Consider the following 27,008-nt stretch of genomic DNA (forward strand, 5'->3'; position numbering starts at 1 on the left):
TCAGTAGAATCTAACAAGGCTGCCTGTATGTTCAAGGTTAACACAAGAGAAATTCAACAGGAGCTAGTCACCAATATTTTTCCCTATTTTAAAAGAAAAATTATTTAGTTGGGTGAGCTTAACAGAAAAGCAGCAGGCAAATCTTGGAGTTCATAAAAAACTTAGGTCTGTGGTGCTATCAGGTTGATAGGCCTCCAGTCAGACAGCTTTTTGAAAGGCATTACTATCATATAAGCCTGAACTACAGGGTTGGAGGCTGTGTGTGTGTTTTCTTGTAACTTCAAGCAATTTTTTTTGTTTTTCTGAGATTTTTGAATTCACTCATCAGTCAATTTATATTTACGAGTTAGAGTTACATTTTGTCAAATGGAATAACTGCTCCACAAGAGGTGCAGGATAGAAATCCAGGAGGTACTGCTCTTGTCATAGACCATGTAAAAGGCACCTTTGGGAGGACAACTGCAGTGTATCGAAGGCTGTGGAGCTGTGCAGTGTGAAGGCCCTGACAGAATGTCTAGAATGTCTACTATCACCGCCTCCTCCTAACACAACCACCATCACCAACACCCAGTGTCGTTCATGTAGCTCTATTATATGCACTTTAGTTATATTATTCAGTTAATTTTCAGCAATCTATGAGAGCATCAGTAGTATTCTCACTTTAAATATAAGGAAGCCAAGCGTCAGAGTTGTAACCTGCCCCAGGTTATAAAAGCAGGGGCTCCAGGATCAAAATCCAAGTTTGGCTAACTCCAAAGCCCATTCCTGTTACCATTACACCACACCTAAAGACAGGCCCACTAATACCTTTCCTTAGACTTTTAAAAAGTAGAGGTTTGATTTAGAGATGATAAAATGTATAGATGTTAAGTAAAGCATTTGAAGACTTTTGACCATCTGTATAACTATGAAACTGAAACCAAAACCTAAAAGGAAATTTTCATATGAAATATATTTCTACTACACCTCAAATTCCCTTGTGCTTTTTTTCCTTGAAGCAACCACTTTTGGATTTCTGTCACCTAGTATACTTTATATAAATGGAATGATTCACAAAGTAGTCTTTTGTGTCTGGCTGTATTCACTCAACGTAATGTTTTTAGATTTGTTTGTTTTGAAAGGTATACGGAAGAATTTATTTAGCTTTGTGAGGATTTACTTTCACAATGGTATAAACCCTTGGCATAGAAGACCTTCTTAAAACTTCATAAACTGCTTTAATTAGTTAAATATCTAGGCTGATATTACGAAGCTGTCAGACATTGTTAGAAAAAGTTAATGGTGGCCAGGATTTGTAAACATAACCATATAATGGTAAAATAAACCAAAGGACAAGACTTTTTAATACCCCTCAAAACATAATAAAGTACAATTTTTCATCAAACATTTATTCCCAGGCTATATCCATGTGGATCTATGAATTTATTTTCCATTTTACACTTTCTGACATCTTCTCTGAATATAGATTACAAATAGTCTTTTGCATTCTCTCCCCAGTCTCAACATCCCAAGTCACCTGCCTTACTTTGTTATACAGTTATCTTTTAGAGAAGATACACTTACATAGCATGTTATGCTTGAAAGTGAAAAAAATCTTAGAGGATTAAAAAGAAGTAATACAATAATTCTTTCACTGATCTTAATATAACTTCCAAAAGAACATTTCCCTAAAACAGCAATTCTGCCTAATAAAATTCTTTCCAAGTCTAAACACACTGAAAACAAGTGAAATTATGAAAAACTTATGATAGGTTACCAGATATTATGTGCTTTTAACCATTCAACACTGGCAATACTTGATAAACAATTAGGTAAGCTTCTTGAAGAAGCAAACCTAGACACATAAATTAGAAGATACTGGTATCCATCTAAATTTTCTTTCATTTTTTTACAGACCATTTTATTAAATAAAGTTGTTGAAGGTACACTTTATTTTTTGTCACTTTAGAGGACCTTTACTGTAAAGACAATTCTTTTATCTGATAACAACAGCAGCAGCCAAATTGCTAGTGATTATTCCAGACCTCCCTGTAGGATACATTCAGTTTCTTCTTGAGACGCAAGTTTCCACCTGAGTTTCTGAGGCAATGTTTTTATAAATCCTGCAGTGTCTTATGAACCCTGCTACGTCAACAAGTCTGGTAATTTACTCCTTTAGAATGTGAAATTGCAGAAGAGAGAGATGTATTCCTGCTGATCTCAAAGCTTCTGATATATTGGATTTAGGATTGTCTCTTCCACCAGACAACACTACCTTTAGCTTTATGGGGAGTCTCAAAATCAGTTAAGTTCTCTAAACTTCCGTCTTCTTTTCTAAAGTTGATTTTTACAATTCTAGATACCTTGCATTTCCATAGAAATTTTGAAACCAGCTTGTCAATTCCTTATTTAAAAAACAGGTGGAATTTTTATTGGGATTGCTTTGAATCTATGGATGAACTTGGAAAGAATGACTATCTTAACATTATTGAGACTTGCAATCCATGAACATGCATATTTCTCCACCTACTTAGGTTTTCTTTTATTTCTCTCAGCAACACTGTTACCTTCAGAGGACAGGTCTTGCACATCATGTCTTAGAATCATTCCATGGCACCTGAGAATAACTACAGTTTTTACTACTTTTCCAATTTTTGTTTTCTATTTCTTTTATTTGCTTTATTGCACTGGTTAGGAATTCCAGTAAAATACTGAATAGAAGTAATGACAGTGGATCTCCCCATTGCCTGTTCTCAGTGTTAGAAAGAAATTGTCCATTGTTTCACCACTTAGCATGACTTTTACTGTAGGTTTTTGGGAGATGACTTTTATCAAATTGAGGTATTTCCCAGATATCTGGTATTGCAAGGATTTTTATCATGAATGGAAGTTGAAATGAGCATATATCTAGATTGATCATATGGTTTTTCTCATTTATTTTGGTAATACAGTAAATAACATTGGTTGATATTTTTAACACATTTGTTGAGATATTTGAACATGATTTGTTCATGTACCATAAAATTCACCCATTAAGTAAGTGTTCAATTTAGCACTTTTAGTATATCTGCAAAGTTGTGCAGCTCCAATTCCAGAACACTTTAATTGCTTCAAAAAGAAAAAACAAAACAAAAAACCAAAAAACCCTCTACTCATCAGCACTCTCACACTCTCCTCCCCGACCAGAAACCACTAATCTACAATCTGTCACATTCTTTTTATCCATTCATCAGTTGGTGGATATTTGTTTCCACTTTGGAGCTATCATGAATAATGCTGCTATAAACATTTGTGCACAAGTTTTTGTGTGGTCATCATTTCAAGTCTCATGGGTATATACCTAGGAGTGGAACTGCTGGTTTATTAGATAACTCTAGGTTTAATTTTTTTTTCTTTATTGCTTCTATAAGCAGAAGACACTGAATTTTGTATCTTTATTTTCTACTTGTTCTTCCTAAATTCATAATTCCGAGAATTTAATAGTTTATCTCCTTGGATTTTCTAGGTCTACATCATATCGCAAAGACATTGGTGCTTTCTTGTCTGTTCCTTCCTTTTCAGAAATTATACGTCGTTTCGATTCCACGTTCATTATATTGGTTTAAATATTCAGAAGAGTTTCAAATAGGAGTAGTGGTACTCTGATAGGTTTAATTTTTTTAAGGAAGTGGCCAACTGTTTTCCAAAGTGGCTATACCATGTTCCATTCCCACCAGCAATATATGAAGGCTACATATATTCCTAACACTTGCTGTTGTTCATTTTTTTTATTATACCCATCTTGGTGGATGTGAAGTGATATCTAATTGTAGTTTTGATTTGCATTGCCCTAAAGACTACTGATGCTGAGCATTTTTCATGTACTAATTGGCTATTTATATACCTTTGCAGAAATGTCTAGGGGCACCTGGGTGGCTTAGTCAGTTAAGCATACGACTCTGCACTGACCACACAGAGCCTGCTGGGATTCTCTCTCTCTCTCTCTCTCTCTCTCTCTCTCTCTCTCTTTCTGACCCTCCCCCCACCACACTGTCTCAAAATAAAAAAAGAAATGTCTATTTAAATCCTTTGCCCATTTTTTGTCTTTTTATTGTTGAATTTAAAGAGTTCTTCATATATTTTGAATACAAATCCCTTGCCAAATACATTTATTTCTCTATTCTGTGGGTTGTCTTTTTACTTTCTTGATGGTGTCCTTTGAACCACAAAAGTTATTAATTTTGATGACATCCTATTTATCTATTTTTTTTTCTTTTGTAACTTGTGCTTTTGGAGTCACAGTGGAAAAAAAATTGCTTAATCCAAAGTCATGAAGATTTACTCCCGATTTCTTCAAAAAAATGTAGATTCAGCTCTTACATTTTGGTCTCTGATCTATTCTGAATTAATTTTTATATATAGTGTGTAGTAAGTTTTCAACTTCGTTCTTTTGTATATAGATATATACAAATGTTTTGGGATCAACTATCGACATTGTGTTATTTTTTAAATGTTTATTTTGCATGTGTGCGTACGCACACGCACACACATGCACACACACACGCACGCGCGTGCACACACACACACACACACACACACACACACACACACACGTGGGGGAGGGGCAGAGAGAGAGGAGAGAGAAAATCCCAAGCAGGCTCTGTGCTGTCAGCACAGAGCCCATCACAGGGCTTGATCCCACGAACCATGAGATCATGACCTGAGTTGAAACCAAGAGTCAGATACTTAACTGAGCCACCCAGGCACCCCAGCATTGATTGGTTCTTAAATGTTAATTCTATTCTACACTCTTGGAAAAAAGAATTTACTTGGTGTGTATTTATGGTATATATGTGTGTGCGTGTGTAATATTTTTAGAGTTTTAATCCTAAATTAATAATTAACTAATTAAGAATTCTTACACCTATGTTTATGAGGGATATTGGTCTGTAGTTTCCCTTGCTTATAAAATATTTGTCAAATTTTGATATGGAGATTACCCTCACATCATAAAATGGGTTGGAAAGCATTCCCCCTGCCTTGTTTTTCCAAAGATTTTGTGAAAGACTGTATTATTTCTTTATTTTTTTAAGTTAATTTATTTTGAGAGGGAGAGAGAGAGAGAGACAGAGAGAGAGAGACAGTACACATGAGTGGGGGAAGGAGCAGAGAGAGGGAGGGAAAGAGAGAGTGAATCTCAAGCAGGCTCCACACCAGCAGCATGTAGCCTGATGTGGGGCTTGAACTTATAAACCAATCCCTGAGATCATGACCTGAGCCAAAACCAAGAGTTAGATGCTTAACCAACTGAGCCACCCAGGTGCCCCTATTTCTTCTTGCCTCTTTGGGCATGAAGTTTTCCTTGTGAGAAGATTTTGATGATAAATTCAATTTCTTAAATATGTATATGCTTTTTTCCAATTTTCTGTGTTAGATTTCCTAATTTGGGTTTTTATTGCAAGGAATTTATGAATTTCATCTAAGTTACTGAATGTATTGTAATAAAGTTACTCATTGTATCACCTTATTATCCATTTAATGTCTGTAGGATCCATGATTCTGCATTGATATTCCCTCTTTAACCTTGATATTGGTAATTTGTTCTATTCTCTCTTTCCTGACCATTTTTTCTAAGACTACATCAATTTTATTAACTTTTTTCAAAGAACCAATTTCTGGCTTTGTTGATTTTTCTCTATTTTTTTTTTATTTTCTACATCACTGTTTTTACTTTTTAATCTTGATTATTTTGTATTTACTTTCCTTAAATCTTCTTAAGATGGAAGTTTTACTCATTTATTTAAATTTTCTGCTATAAGCATTTAAGGACACACTTTTTCTTTTAGTGTTCTCATTGCATACAATAAATTCTAAGATATTTCCATTATCATTCTATTTGAAGTAATTTCCAATTTCTTTTGGTGAGTATTCCTTGTAAACTTGAAAAGAATAGCTTACTGAGTGTGGAATCTATATTGCTTAAGTCAAGCTGGATCATAGTGCTGTTCATATATTTACTGACTTTTATTCTACTTATTACTGAGAGAGGAATGTTAAAATTCCCAACTACACTGTAGATTTGTTGATTCCTTCTCTATAGTTCTCTCAATTTTTACTTCCCTTACTCGGTACATACATCCTTAGAATTTTTATGTCTTCTTTTAATGAATTGGCCATTTTATCAATATGAAATATGCTGCCTCACCTTAGAATGTTTCCTATGCCTGACATTAATATAACCATACCAACTTTCTTATGCTTAGTGTTTGCAGATACATTTTTTTCTACAATCTCATTACTAATTTTGTCTGAATCTTTATACTACTAATTTTGTCTATTTCTTATAAACAGGGTCTTCTGAAATTTTTTTCAATCTGAAAATCTGTGCCTTTTAAATTTTTTTTTTTCAATGTTTATTTATTTTTGGGACAGAGAGAGACAGAGCATGAACGGGGGAGGGGCAGAGAGAGAGGGAGACATAGAATCGGAAACAGGCTCCAGGCTCCGAGCCATCAGCCCGGAGCCTGACGCGGGGCTCGAACTCACGGACCGAGAGATCGTGACCTGGCTGAAGTCGGACGCTTAACCGACTGCGCCACCCAGGCGCCCCAATCTGTGCCTTTTAAATTGAATGTTTACTTTATTCACATTTAATGTAATTATTGTCATAATTGAACTTAAGTCTTACAGCATTTGTTTTATGTTATATGTTTTTCTGTTCCTCTTTTCCTACCAACTCTTTGGTTAATATTTTGTAGTATACTTTCTTATATGTCTTGCATTGATTTTTTTAACAACTTTTTTGTTATGCTTAAATTTGTTGCTCTAGAAATTAAATAAGCACATTTACCTCAAACTACATTCAAATACTAACGTAAGAACTTCACAGCTATATTAATCCAAACGCACACATTTTAGGCCACTTGTGTTCATGTACCATGAACCAGTGTCCATAGGTCAGACACTCGTTTCAGTTTCTTAGATTCATTTTCTTCTTTGTGTTTAACTTTGGACAGTTTCTACTGGATGGTTCTCAAGTTCACTAATCATATTTTCCACCCCAATTTCCTGTTAAGCCCATCGAATAAGTACTTTATTTCTGATGTTGTATTTTTCCATTATACCATTTCCATTTTGTTATTTCTTTTTGTAGTTATCATAATTATTTTATTACCCTTCTCTGCTAATTCCAACATCCAGGTCATCTATGGATAAGTTTCCATTAATTTTTTTCTGTTTCTTCAGAGGACTCAATTTTAATTGTGTGATAGACACTGCATGTAAAATAATAGTAAATTATATTTAACATGGATATTATTTATCCTAAGAAAATGGCACACCCTCTTCCCATAGGTTAGGACTGTGAATCAGTCTAATCTCTAGTGAACTGGTTCTGGGCTTTGTGGTAGGTTTAGATTCAGTTCACTCTTGGCTAATATTCTGAGGTCTGGATCAGGGATCTCCCTTAAGCAAAGTCTGGGATCTGAGCCCTGATTAGACTCTGAAGACTTCTCTATGTCTTATAATCCAGCTGCCAGTATTCTAATCATGGGATATTTCTCTTTGTTTATAGCCCAGCCACCAGATTTCTGGGATGCTTAGGTGATCTCTTTACTCTTGATAATCTCCCCCAGGTTTCCATGCCATAGCTTATTTCTTCACCCTGTTCCCCAGGCACTAGCATTCATTAGTACACTGCTTTGCCCTTGATGAAGGTCCTGTACACCTTGCAGAAATAAGGGAGGTTTCTTATCATTTCTTTTGCTTTATCCCAGCCTTCTCTTGCAATTGCCTTGCACTTGATAAAGGGCCCCTATACCTCAGGGAGATGTCTCTCAGCCCTCTTGCTCTATCTCCAGTCTTTCTTTGGCCACTGCCATGTACTTGGTGCAAATCCTACACACCTTGATGAATCACTCAGTTCTTTACCATGCTCCAAGCCTTTGGTGTGTTCACTTGGTGAAGGCTTCATAGGGAAGAACTGGTGGTGGTTGTGAGACTCACCCTGTGACTGGGGCTTCTTAGGATTTTAAGCTGTCACACATGTGGCCATAAACAGTTCATTAAAAGTTGGGCTGGTTTCTCTTTATATTCTTCTATGTCAGTTTTACTCTTCTTCCTCATGTTCTGCCAGAAATAAACCAGTCAAGAGTTTTTATTCTCTCCTAAAAAAGGTTTGTCTCTTTCTGGGACTTAGTTCATTCAGGTTTTTCTAGCATATTCAGCTTTTTGGATGGTTTTTTAAATTTATGATTTTATAGTTTATCCAGCTCATTCTCATTGTTGGGAGTAGGAGCAAGTCTCTTGTGACTTTCTTCATCCTAACTGGGAGTAGAAATTTCTTTCTCAATTCCTTTGATAACTCCTTCTTGTCTGCCTCACATTTTGTATTTGTCTTCCTCCTAGACTTTATTTGAGAGGTACATTAAGCCTAACAAAAAACTCTCAGAAATCCCATATGTTCTATTCCTTTTATATAGATGTTTATTTTTTTTTAAGCCTCAGAAACTATCTTCAAAAAAGACAAAAGAGTAAATACAACATTCAGATTGCAAAAATTCTACTGAGAATCATATCTGCTTATGTAATCTGGAATGCAGAATTTAGAATTTTGCATATTGGAGGCAAGTATCTAGGGGTGCTAATAAATGCAAAATCTAGGGGGTCATAATATATGCAAATATCTATAATATATACAATATATCTATGATATAGATATATAGACAGATATAGATATAGATATATAGATACATCAAGGAGTTAATAGGGTCCAGTCATCTGTATTCAGAGACAGATTTTGTTTCTTTGTTGTTATCATACCTTCTCCCAGAAAGGACTTAGGCATAATAAGGTATTCTTATTCTCATTTTACAGATGAGGCTCCTGAGATCCCAAGAAGCAGAGTGATCACACCAAGTGTGCAGAGTGGAGGGAAAACTCAGGCTCCAGCTTCCTGGCACTGCATCATTCCATTATGTATTCATTTCAAACCTAATCAAATGTACCATAATATCCAAGAGTGATAATACATTTTAAATTGTCTATGCAAAAATAATATCAAAATTACAGAACAGTTCGAGGAACATCCATACATCCTTTACCCAGATTCACCTATTGATAACATTTTGCTCCATTACTTTGTAATTTGCTCTCCATCTATCCATCCATCCACATATTTTTTCTGAACCATCAAGAAGATAGTGTATATATTATGGCCCGTTATCCCTAGATACTTTAGTCTGTATTTGCTAAGAGTGAGAATATTTCTTTATGTACCACAGTACAGTTGTAACAAATTTAACAACGATACACTTTTTTCTATTTATATTCCAATTTTGTAAACTGACCTAGTAACGCATTTATAGCATTTCCCCCTTCCCATATAGGATCCAGTCTAGGATCAAGTATTACATTTAGTTGTCAAGACTCTACTATTGTTTAATCTGGAGCATTTCCCTCAGCTTTTGTCTTTTATGACACTGACATTTTTGAAGAATATAGTCCTTTTTTTCTCTTCTCATAGAATGTTCCTCATTTTAGATTTGTCTGATGTTTCCTTGTGCTTAGATTCAGGTTATGCACTTCCAGATGGAATACTATAAAAATGATGTTGTGCCTTTCTCAGGTTATCACATCCAGAGCCACATGATGTCCATCTGCCCCTCACTAGTCACATTAATTTTGATCACAAGGTCAAGTTGTTGCCTGGTTTCCCCATTTATATTTATTTTTCTCTGCAACTAATAAGAATTCTGTGGGGAGACACGTTAAGATCATAAAACAGCCTGCTCTTCCTCAAGAATGAATTTTTTTATAACAGTATTTTCACTATTGTTATAAAAAGTGACCTCTACATAGTAAAAAAAAAAACCTAGGTTTCACTTATTACACTTGAATAAGTTCTATGCAGTCTTAACATCTGTTTTTATTACAGTAGTCCATGCACACAGGGTGTTTATTAAAAACTATTCATTAGGCACTATCTGGGTAGGATACAGGCAATCTGATTTTTAAATCCAACTGGTATCAATGCCCTAGTTTTGGTTTAATAAAAAAAACTCTTTAACTTATGTTACCAGACTTAGAAATTAAATTAAATTATACAATTGAAAGAATATTCTATAAAAAAGAGAAGAAAACAAAGAAATTTGTAAAAGAAACTACTTCTATTTAATTCAAATCATATATGGATTTTGGTTACAATATTTATTATCCAGTCTTTTTAAAGCAGTATGATTTTGAGGTGAACTTTAATTCAAGGACTTAACTTGGATTGAACATAGCTAGCTTAAATAAAATGTTTGAATAGCCAGGTGGTTTATTTTCTGAGGTAGGTAACAATAAGTCCAAATTGGAAAAAAAAAAAAAAAAGAACTTTTTAGAAATAGTTTTTAAATTTAAAAAATGTGTGTGTTTTTTGTTGTTTGGTTTTTGAGTTTTGTTTTGGTTTAATTTTTAAAGATGCCTTCTTTCTTATTTTGCTACCATGGACCTCAACATTATATAAGAACATGTTTTACAAACCAGTCATCATACTGAATGGGTATACCATTAATTCAGCATTTTTTTCATTGAAGTCAGGAAACCAGAGGGGTAGGCCAAAGGCTTACTTACTCTCTTAAAAGGAATACAAACTTTGCTATTGCCCCTTTCTCTTTTGAGCCAGCTTTTCATTTCTAACATTGTCTTACTTGCAATACAATAAAATTCCAGCCTTTATGACAGAAGAGATGGTTTTTTGATCAATAGAATTCAACAGCCAAAGCATTAGTGTTTTGGGTGGTTTTTTTTTTTTTTTTTTTCTTTCTGGAAAGCATTTGTAGCCACAGGCTCAAAGGAGGAAGAAAGGGAGAGGGATTAACTCTCTGCAAGGAAGGTCAAAAACATAATTTACAAGTGAGGCAAGAGGAGCAGCTGTATCTGTTGGCCCAATCAAGACTACCAGCTGGAGAATTTACCAGCAATATGAAAACCACATCGACCAGATGTCAAGCAATGCAACCAGAGGCCAAACATCTTTGGGCTCAATGCAGGACTCTCCACTCTCTTTACTACCCATATTTCATGTTAAATAGTAAGGTGCCTTCCACAGGCCACCAGCAGGGATAACTGGAACATTTCCACACAAGGGACTTAAATAACATGATGGTACCCCCACCACACTGGCTTAAATACTGAAGTCCACCTCCTACTTGTTCTTTTATTAAAAAGCAATTTTAGCTCGGAGTCAACATGTATGGGGTAAGAGAAACTTAAATGGCTGTAAGCCATTCTTATGGCTTATCAGGCTTATTTATATTTGGAAATTATTTTGTCATTGGGAAGAAAAGAGTGTTCTGAAAATACTTATTTGAATAACCATTTTTCCACTCATTCTTTAAACCCATGATGTTCAATACAGTAGCTGTTTTGCCACATGTGGCTATCTAAATTAAAAGTTAGTCATTTAGAGGCACCCGGGTAGCTCTGTCAGTTAAGCATCCGACTTCAACTCAGGTCATGATCTCACGGCTCATTGGTTTGAGCCCTACATTGGGCTTTGCGCTGACAGCATGGAGCCTGCTTTGGATTCTGTGTCTCCCTCTCTCTCTGCCCCTCCCCTGTTTGTGCACATGCTCTCTCTCTCTCTCTCTCTCTCTCTCTCTCTCTCTCTCAAAAATAAATAAACATTAAAAAAAAAACCCTAAGTAATTTAAATTAAACTAATTTAAAATTCTGTTCCTCAGGTATACTAGCCATATTTCAGGTGCTCAATAGCCACGTGACTAGTGGCTATCACACTGGATAAACAAAATATAAATATAAATAATTTCACTCATCACAGAAAATTCTATTAGGCAATGTTGCTTGAAGCTCAAAAATCACCTTTAAAGTGAGCAATTATAATTCTTCTCCGTATATACTATGAAACAAAGCAATCTCTGTGCATTCTCTTATGAAATAAGCCTACTAATACAATGTGAAAACTGTATTAGTTGAGGGTAAGACAAAGGGGAGGAGAACTCAGTAATACCATGACAAATATAAGTCAATCTTTGTCTGATGAAATGTTCTTGTATGCTGTACTCACAGAAGCCCTGTGATGCTCCTGGCTTGCTGAATAATATAGAGGCCAGTCTGGATGGGTTAGCAATAAGCAATAAACTGACATGGACCCTTAATTTGCTGCATGCATCTTTGATTTGTTAATGATTCAATATTTATCAGACAGTTTGTATCAGAAGTTTCCTTACTTATATTTCCCAATATGCAAAATAAATTATGTCCTTTAAAAAAGAGGTGGCCCAACTTTACAGCTTTGCAATTGAGGCACTTTAATGCCAAGTAAACATCATATGCCACAGCTGTTTCTAAAACTTTTATGAACAAGAAGAACATGAGGCCAGTATAAAATAAAACCCACAAATTATATTTCTTACTCCCAGACTCACCCACCGTGGGTGCAGTGAAACCAAGCAACTCACGAGGTGCTGTGTATGTCTGTGTGATTGTTGTGACTCACCGAGGGATGCATGCCACAGGCACGTGTCGCCCAGAGCACAGACCTTTGACTCTTCCCACAAGGGCATCATGCCAGGGTATGCCAGAACACACCAGAGCACTGGACAAGTTGCATGTGCAAGCACATCAGCTGCCTCTGCCCTTGAACATGTAGGGTGGTATACAAGCACTGTTTTTCCCTCTGTTTCCTTGATCTATTCCAACACTCCCGGCAAAATCACCCAGCCCGGTCAGCCCATCAGTTCTACTCCCACTTTCTCTTCTCAATCCCCAGTTCCTTCTTTTCCAGTTATTCACAATAGATGAGGAAGAACAAGATGAAAATAAAAGGGAGGTGGTGTTTCCTAATCTCCCCTGCTTTGTCATTAAAAGCTAAAAAGATCTGCTGTTTTTCTTTGGCATCGTTAACTGTGCTTAATCAGATTCCCATAAAGATCACAGAGTTACTGCCCAACAGAAGCCGAAAAATTTCATTTGTATCAACTTAGCCAGTTAGAGGTTCATGCAACAGCTGCAAGGTTTTCAGGTTATGCCCCAGTGTTCCCGCTTACCTTGGCTTTCCCATCCTGGGCTGACATGTATCCAACACACATGCTCTCTGTCGTGTGGCTCCACAGAAATTCCACTGCCGTGGAAGAGAACACAAGTAGGCACATTCAGATCACAGATGGAAAATAAATCTTTGCTTTTTAATACAACAGTTAAAGATAGCTTTATATTTAACACACTCAGTTGCCTACTTTCCATTTGGTCCTTCATAAATGTCAAGATGATTTAGAACTCAAAACTGTGTAATGCCATTTACTGTGAAATGAAAAATGTATTTCTTTCTTGTCAAAACTTATAATTATTACATGTAAAATAAGTGCTCTTCTGTTTGAAACTTGTAAACTTAAACACACACATGCACCATACATTCATACGTACAGTACACAATGATTTAGCACATGTAATATTCCATAACGTAGTTTCCCTTAACACACACACACACACACACACACACACACACACACACACACACACAGAGTCTTGGTTTCTAAATACCATTCTCCATGAAAAGGAACCAGGATTCCTTGGAGAATGTTCGTTCTGGGGCTGGCAGAGAAAATATAAAATGAATCTGGAACATCTTTTTGCATGTCAGAAAGTAAGAAAGCTCAAGGAATGATGACAACTTATCAAAATGACCCCGAGGTCAGACTGAGGGGCTTCCACTGGCCAAAGTATCAAAATAAATCATGATAGTAAGGAATTATCACCACTGAATAAAATAAGAACCAATGAACCTATACTAATGCAAATAAATAAATGAATAAATACAAGAGAAAGGAAAGAAAGCTCTTCCTTGCAGCAGAATGCCAACTAGTAAATATAGAAGAAATAACAGACTTAGAAAATCATCATGGTTGCTAAAACGAGTGGGTGAAAATTTGAAGATGAGCAAGCTGTTTACATAGTCTCAACATATCTCTCCATAATGTTCTTACAAAATAGAAACGGGGTAAGTGTAGGTTCACTGTGGAGAAACCAGTGGGCCCCCCCTTAATCAAATGATCGAAACTCACATCACCAATTAAGAAAAAATCAACACCACGTGCCCCCTGATAAGACACCGTCAGACGTACACCACCACTCCTGTGGTACTTCTGCCAAAATTGCAGAGCCCAGACTGCGTGAGGAAATACCACACAAACTCAATTACAGGAATACTACTAAAGGACCGATTTGAACTCTTCACAAATGTCAAAGTCAAAACATACACAAAAAGTTGAAAAACCATTCCCATGTAAAGGAGATATGACAACTAAATGCAATGTGTTATCCTGAATAGGTCTGGGGAGGGTGGGGAATATCATAGGCACAATACTGAGACAACTGATGAAATTTAAAAGGGACTATGGCTTAGATAATAATCCTATATCAATATTAAATTTTATGATTTTGATAACTATACTGTGATTATTTAGAAGAATGGCCTGTCTTTAAGAAATATACACTGAAGTATTAGGAGTAAAGATAGCTGACATCCACCTTGCCTTCAAATAGTTCATTAAAAAAAAACACATGTTTAAATGTGTATGATGTGTGTGCATGTTTGTGTGTGTGTGTGTGTCTAGAGGGAAGAGAGGGGAAGGAAGGAGTGAAGATGTAAAGACAAACAGGGTAAAATAAAAACAGTGGGTAAATCTGGGTAAAGGAATAATGGGTGTCTCTTGTATTATTCTTGCAACTTTCCTGTAAGTTTGAACTTCTATTTAAATAAAAAGTGACAAAAGAAAAATCCACAAATATACAGATACACACAGCTCTGTCGCCTTCAAGTATGTACTTTCAAAATTCTAAGGTTTTTTTTTAAGTTTTGATGATGTACTTCTCCAACAAAAGTTTCAAAGTCCCTGATAATAAAACTGCATTGCTCAACACTAAACCCTCTGGGTCCCAGACCATCCATCTGTTTATATCTCTGAGCTAATTAAGCCTGAAGACAAGTGTTGGAGTTGAGACACAACTGTGGGATCAGTGATCCTAGACTCTGAAGGCTTTGCCAGACATGTGGGGAAGAAAGAAGCAGTAAGGGGCAAAACTGAGTTCCTCAGATACGTGGCTCATTCCCTCATCATTAATTAATTATCAAACCTGCCAACCTGCTCAACAGACGCTCTGCTGAAGAGTGCAGGAAAACAGCATCACGCGACAAAGCAAGTTCTCTTCACCAGATGTTTTTTCTTCCTCACACATCTGCTTTGAACTACAAAAAATCTTGAAGTCCAGAACAAGGTCTGGGATATTCTAAATTGCCTAATAGAGCAAAGGCATTCAAGTCTTACTGAATTTCCTTAGAGTAGTGACAAAGCAATTGTATTTAAATACAAAGTTAAGGCATTTCTAAAATTGCGACTTCTCCTTATGCTCCACATGTTAAGGTGGCTCATGAATTAGCCATGGAAAGAAAAATACATGGAAATATAGTTGATCTAGTCATGAAACTAAAGGATAAACACATTATGCTTTATTTTTTACGACACAATTTTGATGATTTTAGAATGCATTATTCTCTCTAAAAATGTAGCCTGCTTTAAGTATTTTTTATAGTATGTAAAAAATTTAGAATTATGAAACAGGATAAATTGGGTACACTGACTGATTTCATTAACTAATTGCTTTTTAATTAAAGGGCTTCCAATGAAGTTTCTAGACATAGTCTAGGAGTTCCTAAAGAAAATAATGCAGTGTCTAAAAATTCAGTCTTCATTTACTTTTTTCACATTTATTACCAAAAAATTACCATATATTACCAAATTACCAAAAACCATTTATTACCAAAAAATGTATTTTGCAATGTGCATTGTACTGACACACAATTTTTAGTACCTACAACTCAAATATGTATGTATGTATGTATGTATGAGTTACTAGTTCAGGCTGGCTTGAGAAACTCAACAGAAAATATTTTATAATTTAAATTATAGAATGCTTTTGTAAAGAAATCCTATTTATTTAAGTATATGTCTTACATTAATTTATCAAAATATTTCTTGGTCAAGGGCTTCAGGAAAGCAGGAGAGAGAGCAACTAACATTGAGAATCTATCACGTGCCAGGCACTGTCTTTTGTAATAGAACTCACTAATGCCCGGATGGGGAACCTGAGGCTAAGAGCAAGTAAGTAATATGGCTTAGGTCACTTTAGTAAGTGCATAAACTACAATTCAAACTGGACTTTTGGATTCCAAAACCTGGTGAACTTCCATCGTTCTATTGCTTTGAAATTTACCCAGCATGGAAAGAAAGATTTGTAATTAATGTTATATACTGAAAAGATTAAATTCCTTAACAACACCAAAGGATCACAAAACTTCAAACACAAACACAACTCTTATACATCTCTTAAGAAAAGCTTTTAAAACTGTAACAAACCCAAGAGGCCACAAAAGCCATGATCAATACATTTGACTACATTAAAAATGTTTATTGGGGTGCCTGGGTGGCTCAGTTGGTTGAGCGTCCAAGTCTTGATTTTGGCTCAGGTCTTGATCCCAGGGTTGTTGGATTGAGTCCCACATCGGGCTTCATGCTCAGCGTGTACCCTGCTTAAAATATTTTCTCTCTCTCTCTCTCTCTCTCTCTCTCTCTCTCTCTCTCTCCCCCCCCCACCCGTCCCTCTCCCCTGCTCACACTCTTTCTCTCTTTCTCTATCAAAAAAAAAAAAAAATGTGTATTTTCTTTTGCCATATGGGGAAAAAAGTATAGAGACAAATGACACACTAGTGAAAATATCTGCAATTTGTAGCATAGAAAAAGAGCTAATTTTCTTCATACATAAAGATGTGCCACAAATCAATGAGAAAAAGACAAAAGGAAAAAGAGAAAACAAGGGGAATATAAGTGGCTCCAAAACATGAAAAGATGTTCTACATTTTTCATACTAAATGTAATGCAAATTAAAACTGCAAACTACCATTATTCAACTATCAGATATCAAAGTTTGAAACATTATGTTAGCTGGGGTAGAGAAAAGAGCACTCTCACAAATGATGGAAGCATAGCCATTTGAAAATACATCCCTGCACTTTGTGGTAGTTATATTCTACAGTGTTGCCATGAATATTGAATTAGCAAATACTGAGCTATTGCTCCTAAGGAAAATACTGGGTTCGATTCCCACAAGCCTCTGGTCACAACATTTTCAATCAGTAAGTAACCTTAAGTGTTTCTGTATAAGACATCTTATATTTCTTTATAATGAAACACAAGCAAAGAAGAGTTAACCATTTTCCTGACCCTAGATGACCTGCTCATGAATTTGGTTTTCAGCCTCAAAACAATGCTGTCCCCTATGCTCTGTTTATTGGTCATTATCTTATGAATGCACAAGTTTAGCTCATTGTCCAGTTTTTCCATGGCTTCATCATGCACCACAGACATTATTTTAGGAATTTTTGGAGCAGCCCTACATACAGATCAATGAATTTCCTCTTCCTTTTTCTGGATGTACGATACTGTTATTCATGAACTCTGAGTTCATCGTCAACAGCATAACAACTCTTGCCTGAATGATGTTTATCTAACATGCACCCTTTCTCCACAAGGCAGCACAACCTCTTTGCATTAGGAAAGCACTTCAACACTGAGCTTGGGGGCCATGTTAATTTCATTAAGATCTTAATTTTAATTTGAGTATAGCTAATGTACAGTATTATATTAGTTTCAAGTGTACAATATAGTGATTCAACAATTCTATACATTACTAGTGCTAATGATGAAAAGTGTACTCTTTAACCCCCATCCCCCCAACCCATCTCCCTATCAGTTTGTTCTCTATAATTAAGAGCCTGTTTCTTGATTTCTCTCTCTCTCTCTCTCTCTCTTCCCTTTTGTTTGCATTGTTTCTTAAATTCAAAATATGACTGAAATCATATGGTATTTGTTTTTCTCTTACTGACTTATTTCACTTAGCATTATACTCTCTAGCTCCAACCATGTTGTTGAAAATGGCAAAATTTCATTCTTTTTTCAAGGCTGAATAATATCCCATTGTGTGTGTGTGTGTGTGTGTGTGTGTGTGTGTGTGTGTGATATCTTGTTCATCCATTCATCTATCAATGGATACTTAGGATGCTTCCATAATTTGGCTTTTGTAAATAATGCTGCAATAAATACAACAGTGCATATATCCCACTGAAATAGTGTTTTTGTATTTTTAACACTAGTACTGTGATTGCTGGATCATAGGGTAGTTATATTTTCAACTTTTTGAGGACCTTCCATACTGTTTGTCACAGTGACAGTACCAGTTTGCATTCCCACCAACAGTACAAGAGGTAGTTCTATTTTTAACTTTTTGAGGACCCTCCATACTGTTTCTCACAGTAGCTGTACCAGTTTGTCTTCCCATCAACAGTGCAGGGGATTTCTTTATCTCCTACACCTGTATGGATTTTAGCCATTCTGACACGTGTGAAGTGAGATCTCATTGTAGTTTATGATTTGCATTTCCCTGATGATGAGTGATGTGCCTCTTTTCATTTGTCTGTTGGCCATCTGTAGATCTTCTTTGGAGAAATGTCTCTTCATGTCTTCTGCCCATTTTTTAATTGGATTATGTTTTTTGGCTGTTTAATTATATGTTTTGAATACTAACCCTTTATCAGATATCATTTGTATCTTCTCCCATTCTGTAGGCTGCCTTTTAGTTTTGCTGATTGTTTCCTTTGCTGTGCGGATGCTTTTTATTTTGATGTAGTCCCAATAGTTTATTTTTGCTTTTGTTTCCTTGCCTCAGGAGACATATCTAGAATAAAGTTGCTATGGCTGATGTCAAAGAGAGTACTGTCTGTGTTCCCCTCTAGGATTTTGATGGTTTCAGGTCTCACATTTAGGTCTTTAATCCACTTAAGTTTATTTTTGTGTATGGTGTAAGAAAGTGGTCCAGTTTATTTCTCTTGCATGTTGTCCATTTTCCCAATACCGTTTCTGGAAGAGACTGTCCTTTTCCCACTGGATATTCTTTCCTGCTTTGTCAAAGATTAACTGACCATACTGTTGTGAATTCATTTCCGGATTTTCTTTTTTTTTTTTTTTAATTTAAAAAAAAATTTTTTTTTCAACGTTTATTTATTTTTGGGACAGAGAGAGACAGAGCATGAATGGGGGAGGGGCAGAGAGAGAGGGAGACACAGAATCGGAAACAGGCTCCAGGCTCTGAGCCATCAGCCCAGAGCCTGACGTGGCGCTCGAACTCACGGACCGCGAGATCGTGACCTGGCTGAAGTCGGACGCTTAACCAACTGCGCCACCCAGGCGCCCCTGGATTTTCTATTCTGTTCCATTAATCTATGTGTCTATTTTTATGCCACTCCCATACTATTTTGATTACTACACCTTTGTAATATAACTTCATATCTGGAATTATGATCCTTTGGCTTTTCTTTTTCAAGATTGCTTTGGCTATTCAAATTCTTCTGTAGTTACATACAAATTTTAGAATTGTTCTAGTTCTGCGAAAAATGCTATTGGTATTTTGATAGGGATTTCATTAAATCTGTAGGTTGCTTTGGGTAATATAGCATTTAAATGATATTTGTTCTTTCAACCTATGAGCATTGAATATCTTTTCTTTTTTTATAATTTTTTTAATGTTTATTTACTTTTGAGACAGAATCAGAGCATGAACAGGGGAGGGGCAGAGAGAGAGGGAGACACAGAATCTGAAGCAGGCTCCAGGCTCCGAGCCGTCAGTACAGAGCCCATCATGGGGCTCGAACTCGCGGACTGTGAGATCATGACCTGAGCTGAAGTCGGACGCTTAACCGACTGAGCCACCCAGGCGCCCCCCCCCCACTTTTTTTTTTTAATTTAGATGCAAGTAAGTTAACATATAGTGTAGTATTGGTTTCAGGAGTAGAAATTGGTGATTCATCACTTACATATAACACCCAGTGGCTCATCCCAGCAAGTGCCCTCTTTAATGCCCATCACCCATTTAGCCCATTCCCCCTGCCACCATCTCCATCAACCCTCAATTTGTTCTCTATATTTAAGAGTCTCTTATGGTTTGCTCCCCTCTATTTTTATCTTATTTTTCCTTCTCTTCTCCTATGTTCATCTGTTGTGTTTCTTAAATTCGTCATGAGTGAAATTATATGATATTTGTCTTTCTCTGAATGGCTTATTTCACTTAGCATAATACACTCTAGTTCCATCCACATTGTTGCAAATGGTAAGATTTCATGCTTTTTGATCACTGAGTAACATTCCATCGCATATATATATCACAACTTCTTTACCCGTTCATCAGTCAATGGACATTGGGCCCTTTCCATAGTTTGACTATTGTTGGTAGCACTGCTATAAATATTGCATGGACTCCTTTGAATCAGCATTTTGTAACCTTTGGATAAACACCTAATAGTGTAATTTCTGGGTGGTAGGGTAATTCTATTTTTAACTTTTTCAGGAACATCCATACTGTTTTCCATAGTGGCTACACCAGTTTCCATTCCCACCAACAGTGCAAGGGGGTTCCCTTTTCTCTGCATCTTCGCCAACATCTGTTGTTTCCTGAATTGTTCCTTTTAGTTATTCTGACAGGTGTGAGGTGGTATCTCATTGTGGTTTTGATTTGTATTTCCCTGATGATGAGTGATATTGAGCATCTTTTCATGTGTCTGTTAGCCATCTGGATGTTTTCTTTGGAAAAGTCCTCTACCAATTTCTTCATTGGATTGTTTGTTTTGGGGGGAATTGAATTTAATTAAGTTCTTTACAGATTTTGGATACTAACCCTTTACCAGACATGTCATTTGTAAATATCTTCTCCCATTCCAAAGGTTGACTTTTAGTTTTGTTGTTTCCTTCACTGGGCAGGAGCTTTTTATCTTGATGTGGTCCCAGTAGTTCATGTTTGCTTTTGTTTCCCTTGCCTCTGGAGACATGTCTAGTAATAAGTTGCTGTGGCTGAGGTCAAAAAGGTTACTGCCTGTATTCTCTTCTAGGATTTTGATGTCTCCCGTCTTACATTTAGGTCTTTCATCCAATTTGAATTTACTTCTGTGCATGGTGTAATAAAGTTGTCCAGTTTAGGGACTCCTGGGTGGCTCAGTTGGTTGAGCATCCAACTCTTGACTTGAGCTGAGGTCATGATCTCACGGTTCATGAGTTTGAGCCCTGCATTGGGCTCTGCGCTGACAGCGTGGAACCTGCTTGGGTTTCTGTCTCCCTCTCTCTCTGCCCCTCCCCCACTGGCTCTCTATCTCTCAAAAAATAAAAATTTTTAAAAGAACTATTAAAAAAAATAAAGAAATTGGTCCAGTTTCATTCCTCTGCATGTCACTGTCCAGTTTTCCCAACACCATTTGCTGAAGATGCTGCCTTTTTCCATTGGATACTCTTTCCTGCTTTGTCAGAGATTAGTTGGCCATAGGTTTGTGGGTGCATTTCTGGTTTTTCTATTCTGTTCCATTGATCTAAGTGTCTTTGTGCCAATACCATACTATTTTGATAATTCCAGCTTTGTAAATACAGCTTGAAGTCTGGAATTATGGTGCCTCCATCTTCACAGTTTTCTTTTTCAACATTACTTTGGCTATTTGGGGTCTTTTCTGGTTCCATACACATTTTAGAACTGTTCTAGCTCTGTGGAGAACGCTGATGTTATTTTGATACAGATTGCAGTGAATGTGCAGATTGCTTTGGGTAGTATAGACATTTTAACAATATTTGTCCTTCCAATCCATGCACATGGGATGTTCTTCCATTTCTTTGTGTCTTCTTCAATTTCTTTCAGAAATGTTCTATAGTTTTCAGCATATAGATCTTTTACCTCTTTGGTTAGGTTTACTTCTAGGTATCTTATGGGTTTTGGTGAAATTGTAAATGGGATCAATTCCTTGATTTCTCTTTCTGCTGCTTCATTATTGGCATATATTAATGCAAAATTTCTGTACTTTGATTTTATATCCTGCAACTTTGCTGAATTCATGTATCACTTTTAGCAATTTTTTGATGGAGTCTTTCAGGTTTCCCATGTACAGTATCATGTCATTTGTGAAGACTGGAAGTTTAACTTCTTCCTTGCCAATTTGTATGCCTTTTATTTATTTTTGTTGTCTGATTGCTGAAGTTATGGAATGTCTTTTCATTCCCTTGTATCATCAATTTCTTTCATCAGTGTTTTAAAGTTTTCACAGTACAGGTCTTTCACCTCCTTGGTTAGGCTTATTCCTAGGTATCTTATAATTTTTGGTGCAATTATAAATAGGACTGTTTTCTTAATTTCTCTTTCTGTTGCTTCATTATTGATGTATACAAATGCAACAGATTTCTGCACACTGATTTTGCATCCTGCCACTTTACTGAATTCATTTATTAGTTCTAGCAGTTTTTTGGAAGAGCCTTGCAAGGACTTTCATTACTATGTTGAATAAAAGTGGTGAGAATGGCCATCTCTGTCTTGTTCCTTATCTTAGGGGGAAAGCTTTAAGTTTTTCATTGAGTAGGATGTTAGCTGTGGGTTTCTCATATATGGCCTTTATTATGTTGAGGAATGTTCCCTCTAAACTTACTTTGTTAAGGATTTTTATCATGAATTGATGTTGTATTTTGTCAAGTGTCTTCTCTGAATCTATCGAAATGACCATATGCTTTTTATCCATTCTCTTGTTGATGTGATATATCACATTGATTTGTGAAAACTGAACAATGCTTGCATCCTGGGAATAAATTCCACTTGATCATGGTGAATAACTTTTTAAAATGTAGTTTTGTATTCAATATGCTAGTATTTTATTGAGAAGTTTTTGCATATATGTTCATCAAAGATATTGGCCTGCATTTCTCTTTTTTGGTAGTGTTTTTATTTGCTTTTGGTATCAGGTAATGCAGGCCTCATAGAATAAATTTGGAAGTTTTCCTTTTTCATTTTTTGGAATCGTTTGAGAATACCTTTTTTAAATTAAATTAGGCAAAATACAGTGCAATATTGGTTTCAGGAGTAGAATTCAGTGATTCATCATTACATACAGTACCCAGTGCTCATCAAAAAGGCCTTCCTTAATATCCATCACCTATCTAGCTCATCCCCCACTCACCTCCCTCCATCAACGCTCAGTTTATTCTCTATCATCAAGAGTTTCTTGTGATTTGTTTCCTTCTCTTCTTGTTTTTTTCCTCCCCTTCCCATATGTTCATCTGTCTTGTTTCTTAAATTCTACATGAGTGAAATCATATGGTATTTCTCTTTCTGCTTGACTTATCTCACTTAGCATAATACATTCTAGCTCCATCCAGGTTGTTGCAAATGGCAAGATTGCATTCTTTTTGATGGCTGAGTAATATTCCATCATTTATATATACCACATCTTCTTTATCCATTTATCAGTCAATGCACATTTGGGCTCTCTCCATAGTCTGCTGCTTGTTGATAATGGTGCTATAAACATTAGGATTCAGGTACCCCTTCATATCCACATTTTTTGTATCCTCTGGGTAAATACATAGTAATGGAATTGCTGGATCTAGGGTAGTTTTATTTGTAGTTTTTTGAGGAACCTCCATACTGTTCTTCAGAGTGGCTACACCAGTTTGCATTCCTACCAACTGTGCAAGAGGGTTTCCTCTTTCTCCGTATCTTTGCCAACACCTGTTGTTTCTTATATTGTTAATTTTAGCCATTCTGACAGGTGTGAGGTGGTATCTCATCGTGGTTTTGATTTGTATTTCCTTGATGATGAGTGATGTTGTACATCTTTTCCTGTTAGCCATCTGGATGTCTTCATTGGGAAAGTGTCTATTCATGTTGAAAAGAATAAGTATTAATGCTTCTTTAAATATTTGTTATAATTTGCCTGTGAAGCCATCTGGTCTTAGACTTTTGTTTGTGATGATTTTTTTGACTACTGATTAATTTCACTGCTGATTATTTATATAATTTTGTATTTCTCCTGATTCAATGTTGGTAGTTTATATGTTTCTAGGAATTTATCTATTTCTTCCAAATTGTCCAATTTATTGGCATGTAACGTTTCCTCATATTCTCTTACAATCCTTTGTATTTCTGTGCTATCATTTGTTATTTCTCCTCTTTAATTTCTGCTTTTGAGTCCTCTCTCTTTTTTGATGAGTCTGGCTAATGGTTTATCAATTTTGTTGATATTTTCAAAGAAGCAGCTCCTGGTTTCATTGATATGTTCTATATTTTTCTTATTTCTGCTCTAACTTTATTATTTACTTCATTCTTTTGGTTTGGGATTTCAATTGTTCGTCTTTTTCTAACGCCTTTATGTGTAAGGGTTAGGTTGTTTATTTGAGGTTTTTCTTGTTTCTTGAGGTAGACCTGTATTGCTAAAACCTTCCCTCTTAGAACAGTTTTTGCTGCATCTCAAATGTTTTGGACTGTGTGTTTTCATTTAATTTCATTTTGATTTCCTCTTTGATTTGTTGGTTGACCCCTTTATTGTTTAGTAGTATGTTATTTAACCTCCATGTATTTGTTCTCTTTTCAGATTTTTTCTTATGGTTTTCTAGTTTCATAGCATTGTGGTCAGAAGAAATGCATGAAATGACTTTGATTTCTTTGAGTATGTTGAGATTTGTTTTGTGGGCTAACATATGATCTATTCTGGAGAATGTTCTATATGCACTTGAAAAGAATATGTATTCTGCTGTTTTAGGAAGGAACATTCTGAACATATCTGTTAAATCCATCTGGTCCAATATGTCATTCAAAGCCACTGTTTCCTTGTTGATTTTCTATTCGGATGATCTGTTCATTGATGTAAGTGGGGTGTTAAAGTCCCCTACTAGTATTGTATTATTATTGATTAGTTCATGTTTGTTATTAACTGCTTTAAGTATTTGAGTGCTCCTATGTGGATGCATAAATATTTACAATTGTTCTACCTTCTTGGATTGTCCCCTTAATGATTATATAGTGTCTTTCTTTGTCTCTGTTACAGTGTTTGTTTTAAGGTCTATTTTGTCCTATGTAAGTATTGCTACCCTAGTTTTCTCTCCACACCTCCCTAAAAATCTTAATTATCCTATCAATCTATATTATCTAAGAATTAATTTCTTCTATGTTTAGATTATGACATTCTGAACTTCTGAAATTTGATGTAATAATACCATATATTTTCAATTGTCCTTCATGAGAATGCTTTATTATGATATGAAACTGATCTAATGCTATCAAATTGTTTTATGTCTCATGACTACCTAAAATATAATCAAATCTTATGAAAGGCCATGAATAAGTCCCTACATAAATTTACACTGGGCACATATAATTAGGGCAAAATCTGTTATGTTTAAAGAACAATCAAAATGAACAAAAATTTATTCCCAATAGAAATTTAAAAATTGCAAAACTTCTATAAGTTTTTAAAAATGAATACAAAACATTTATTTGTCTCAGGCCAGTTTATCTCACAAACTTTTAAAACTGTCTAATTAACTCTTAATTTATAATTAAAACCTGGCAAAAGATAGAGTTACATAGGGAAAAAAAATAATAGAACAGTAGTATTTCTTATCATGAGTGATATCTAGAAGTCTATAATTTGTTTCTTGTTTTTAAGGACTAAAACTGAAATTGTTTCATAAACTTAAAATGGAAGTTTATGGTAAGAGTATTAAGAAATAATTCTAATAATAACACAGAAAACCAGGCAGATGTTATATTATAGTAATGGGATTTTTCCACGTGTAATTATTCCATGTAGAGAATCATGAACTCAAGCAGCATACAAGGTAAATGAATAGCCTAGAGTGCAATGCCTGAGCCTGTGAAAGAGCCATGTTGCTTTGGTAGTGGCTGGTGACTGTTTGCACTTCAACTACTAATCTGAAAAGCCTATTGTTTTGTAGAAAGCCAAAGCACAGGGATTGTGAGGCTACTGAAAATGACCAGACCATGAAAAGATCTCCATCAGAAAACTTTAAGAACCAAAGCCATGCTGAAATAAATTCTTGAATGGGTTTAACATGTGAAAAATGGTCAAAGGATTTGGCAAGTTTCTTCTCTACCAGCTGACTTCACATCACATCATATCACATAAGCATGATATGAAAAAAGGCCAACACTACTGATCCTGTTGCAGTGCCAGAGAATGTGTTAGGTAGGATGTGCTGTGCATGTGCTCCTCATGAATGACAGGTTAATGGTATTATAGGGACATCCAGAATGGATTCGCACATAATCTTAGAGGTTAGCCTTTCTGGAAAGTTGCATTTAATGGTTTGGAATAAAGAAACTCACCCACAGTATAATGCCCAAGGGTGGTTCTACTTTAGTTATAGTGTCCCTCCACTATATGAGACAGCCTTTAGTCCCTATGTAAGGCTTTGACTCCTGGGGACATTTAAATCACCACCTTTACTGGTTAACATTAGAGCTACAAGCCATCCCTTGTAAGATGTTCCCCCCAGGATACCTCTTTCTCTTTCAAAATGATTCACAGGTCATTTTGTTTAAATTAAGTCAAATAAAATTTCTTTACCAGGGGTGCAAGCAAGTTTTCTCTATCCAAACAGATTCTCTTTTCTGACCAGAGAGAAGCTCTTAGCCATCCCTCTAAAAAAAGTTGTTGTTCTTCAATTGTTGTTAACAACCCCCATCTGCACTGGCTCCCGCACCCATTTAAAACCCCTCTGCCTGGCTTCACATCCCAGACTTTCTTGCAAGGAAAACAGAACTTTAAAATCAGAACTGTCTTGGGCTAGGCAGTTGCCAAGTCAGCTGCTGCTCTTTAGACTTAGGTGGAATGTCTTCCCCTTAGACGTTCTACACAGTGCTTTAAGTTATAGCTTGCTGAATAAAGACAAATTCATTTTTAAAATGGGAAGAGTGAGGAACCATAAATGGAACAGCCTCCTATTGTCTCTATAGATTTTTCCCCCTGGTTGTTAGTTTCTTTATAACCCAGTATAGGGCTCACACAGGGATGCTTTACTGTCCTGACATGGAATCCTTAAGATTCATCTTGTGTGTCCCCCTGTGGCCATTAAGTGGTTTTGAGCTGGCTTGCCTCCCTAAAAAACTTTAACCACTGA

General features: G+C 35.9%; 1 protein-coding gene across 2 annotated transcripts in view; it reads right to left on the minus strand.

Annotated features, from left to right (window-relative positions):
• The window catches only part of TASP1 (taspase 1), a 259,813-nt gene that overhangs the window by 24,779 nt on the left and 208,026 nt on the right, over positions 1 to 27,008 (minus strand). The window contains exon 12 of one of the 2 annotated variants that reach the window (XM_047068890.1): positions 13,011 to 13,084. In XM_047068890.1, coding sequence (XP_046924846.1) covers positions 13,011 to 13,084 — 74 coding nt within the window. Of the gene's footprint in view, positions 1 to 13,006; positions 13,085 to 27,008 lie in introns of those variants that run through there. The other variant, XM_047068891.1, reaches the window with a different exon arrangement.

This window comes from Lynx rufus, unplaced genomic scaffold, assembly GCF_022079265.1.
Source record: "Lynx rufus isolate CCGP_SWC_20201006 ecotype Redwood Valley unplaced genomic scaffold, mLynRuf1.p SCAF_8, whole genome shotgun sequence".
Classification (NCBI taxonomy): domain Eukaryota; kingdom Metazoa; phylum Chordata; class Mammalia; order Carnivora; family Felidae; genus Lynx; species Lynx rufus.